At 61.4% G+C, this 2,959-nt stretch overlaps 1 protein-coding gene across 1 annotated transcript in view; it reads left to right on the top strand.

The window, feature by feature from the left end:
• Nucleotides 1–164: 164 nt before the first annotated feature.
• LOC104509205 (BPI fold-containing family B member 4-like) overlaps nucleotides 165–2,959 on the top strand; it is a gene marked incomplete at both ends in the record, with an annotated part of 5,375 nt that continues 2,580 nt past the window's right edge. Inside the window, 5 exons of the mRNA XM_010151064.1 lie at nucleotides 165–308; nucleotides 942–1,002; nucleotides 1,535–1,595; nucleotides 2,118–2,209; nucleotides 2,541–2,753. Of these exons, the coding sequence (XP_010149366.1) occupies nucleotides 165–308; nucleotides 942–1,002; nucleotides 1,535–1,595; nucleotides 2,118–2,209; nucleotides 2,541–2,753 (571 nt within the window). The remainder of the gene's footprint in view (nucleotides 309–941; nucleotides 1,003–1,534; nucleotides 1,596–2,117; nucleotides 2,210–2,540; nucleotides 2,754–2,959) is intronic.

The following is a 2,959-nucleotide window of genomic DNA, read 5'->3' as shown; positions in this document are numbered from 1 at the left end:
CCCTCAGTGCTAAGTGGTAGGTCAGGATGGTGGCCGTGCCAGCCGTGTCCCCAGGCCCGGTGGAAGCACCACCATGAGGGATGTCTCCGGCGGGGGGGTCACACCGCTCCTCTTCGCCGGGAAGAGGCCGCTCCCCTGAAGGTTGTTCCCTTTCTCCTGTGCAGCCTCCTGGGTTTGCTCGACACCGCAGTGGAAGTGAACGTCACGTCCAAGGTCCGGCTGGCTGTGGACGACACGGGGTCCCCCAAACTGGTGACAGAGAGATGCGATACCCTCCTCGGCGGCATTAAAGTCAGACTCCTGAGAGGGTGAGTGACGGAAGAGCCCTCCTCCACCGGTGTGAGCCACCTCCTCACCGGGCTTTGCTGGCACCTGCAGAACGGCCAGTGCACGACGGCATTTCCCAAATGACCGTGCCACCCCCGGCCAACGTCCCCGTAGGTGTCAGTCGCTCACCCTGTCACGGGGCTGAGCAAAGGGTGGCTGCTGCAGGGGGACCCCTGTGTGCCCCTCGCACAGCCGCAGCAGATGGACACGTCCCAGAGGGCTGCACGACCCCACGGCGGTCCCGGGGGACGTTTCTGTCCCACGTGCCATGCTCTCGGGTCATTTTAGCTGACACTGCACGGGGCCTTCTGGGCCGTGAGCACGTGGAACGTAAATCAGAGAAACCACGTGGGCCGAGGGAGTTTCTGCTCATTTAAGGAGACTACACACCAGGAGATAAAAAGCAGCAATAAATTTCCCAGTGGCTATTTTGGGATGCAAATGACACTTATCTCATGCAAAATCCAAGCATCTGCGATGCACTTTGCTGCTGCAGTTGCCTCGCTCCGGGAGGTCTGCGCTCCGCACTCTTCACAGGGAATTCTTTAACAAGACCCATTTGCTTTGCAGCAGGCTTTTTTTTTTTTTCATGGTGCTCTTTTATTTTTCCACAGCCTGCTCCCAATTGTGGATAATTTATTGGCAAGTGTCTTGAACAGACTTCTTCCTAATGTGGTAAGTTGGAAAAAAATCCTCCAGCCTGGAAAGGAGCAATGAGCCCAAAAAGCAGCGGTGCAGCTCCCCACAGCATGGCCCCTGTCCCAGGGCTGCTGCATACACCTGCCCCCCCAGTGGCTTGGGATTAGTGGGGGACACATGCCATGTCTCCATCTGTTTGGGAGAAGCTGCTCCCTCTTTCCAAACACAGGGTCAGTGAGGCTGGCATGGGTCTGCCCAAGCACCTGGGAGCTTCTAACGATGCCTGGGAGCGTGTTATGGGCTAATTGAATCCCTCCTGCCTCCGGGGTCTCTCCAGCCATCCTATATGGGCTCCTGAGTCCTAGTCCTAACCCTGCTTAGCCAACGAGGGGCAAGGTGCCCAGGGCCAAATCCAGGGCTGGCACAGCTCAGCAGCCCCGTGGAGCGTGCCACCCCACACGCCCCGCGCTCCCGTCCCCCAGGAGAGCAGGGCAGAGCCAAGCTGGGCTGCATGTCCCAGTCTGGCTCTGAAGGCGGGTCCCTCACTGTCCCTCTCTGTCTCTTGCAGCTCTGCCCGGTGGTCGACGTCGCCCTGGGACTGGTCAACGACAAGCTGGGTCTTGTGACCTGTAAGTATGTGGTGGGTCCCACGCCTTGCCCTGCGTGTCACCTCTGCTTTGGCTGTGTGAGGACTGTGACGCTTTCCCCTCCGCTGCTGCACCCCAGGCGGGAAGAGCAAACCCCCCCCACTTCACCCTGCAGACATCTGCCCCACCCCAGGAGCAGGGACCCCCAGCAGCTCCCTGCCAAGACCCCAAGAGCCCTGGAGGGATGCTCTTCCCTCCCCAGATCTCCCCTCTCCCCATCTCTCATCCCAGACAGAAGGGCCCCTGGCTGCAGAAGGGTGCCCATCGACGGGGGCCGTGAGCTCCCCCCCATCTGCAGCAGCAGCACGCGCTGCTCGTTAGGGAAACGACATCTCCTGCAGCATTCCCGCTCAGCACGGAGCGCTTGGAGCTGGGGACAAGGGGCTGCTCTGAGCCCACCCCCAAGCCAGGGCTCTTCTGGAAGAAGCAGTGCTGCAGGCAGGGGAGGGGACATTTGCCCCTGAGCCCAGTGGGGAATCACTGAGTTGCTTTCTCTCCCCTCAGCACTGGTGCCCCTGGGTGTGCTGGGCAGCATCCAGTACACCGTGTCCAGCCTTCCCCTGGTAACCAGCCAGTTCCTCGAGGTTGACCTGAACGTAAGTCCTGCCTCTCCTCCTTCCGCCCCGACAAGGGTTGGGATGTTTCACGTGGGTTTGGGAAGGTCCCTTGGGCCCCGTACAGCTGAGCGGGGGGCTCCGAGGTCACTGTGAAAAGCCCAGGAGGGGGTCCTGGCTCCGTGCCCTGGTGCCGACATGGGAGAGTGCCGCGGGGTTGGCATCCCATGAACTTCTGGAGAAGGAAGTGTCACGGGGCATGACTTGGCGTGGGCGTGCGGGCAGCGATTTCACCCCAAAGGGACGTGAAGTTAACCGTAAAGGCAAATATTGCAAACAACTTGGCTTGTGCTTCCTTCCCCTGTAACTCCAGGCCGTGGTCGGGCGAGTGGCCGGAGGCCTGGTGGACTATCCTTTGGGAAAGCCAGAAGCCGTCCCTGCACCACCACGGGTCCCCATGCCACCCCTGCCACCCATGGCAGACACCAGCTCGTCCCAGCTGGGCATCTCCGTGAGCTTCCTCAGCTCCATGCTGCGGCTCCTGCAGGAGGAGGGCGCCCTGGACCTGGACATCTCCAGCGGGATGGTGAGCAGGGAGCGCTGCCTCGCTCAGGTTGGGGAGGGCTCGAAGTGCAAACTGGTCCTGCTGCGCGATGCCTCGGCTCCTCCGTGCCATCTGCCAGGGTCTCCACTCCCTTGGTGGAAAATGCGAGGGAGACCGTGTGGTACCAGCCTGCGGCGCGCTGCTGGTGGGAGCAGGTGTCTGCTGCCGACCGCCACACACACGGGCAG

Source organism: Eurypyga helias, unplaced genomic scaffold (genome assembly GCF_000690775.1).
Source record: "Eurypyga helias isolate BGI_N326 unplaced genomic scaffold, ASM69077v1 scaffold21894, whole genome shotgun sequence".
Lineage (NCBI taxonomy): Eukaryota > Metazoa > Chordata > Aves > Eurypygiformes > Eurypygidae > Eurypyga > Eurypyga helias.
Note: the sequence above shows the minus strand (reverse complement) of the source record. Positions and strands in the feature narration are given on the sequence as shown.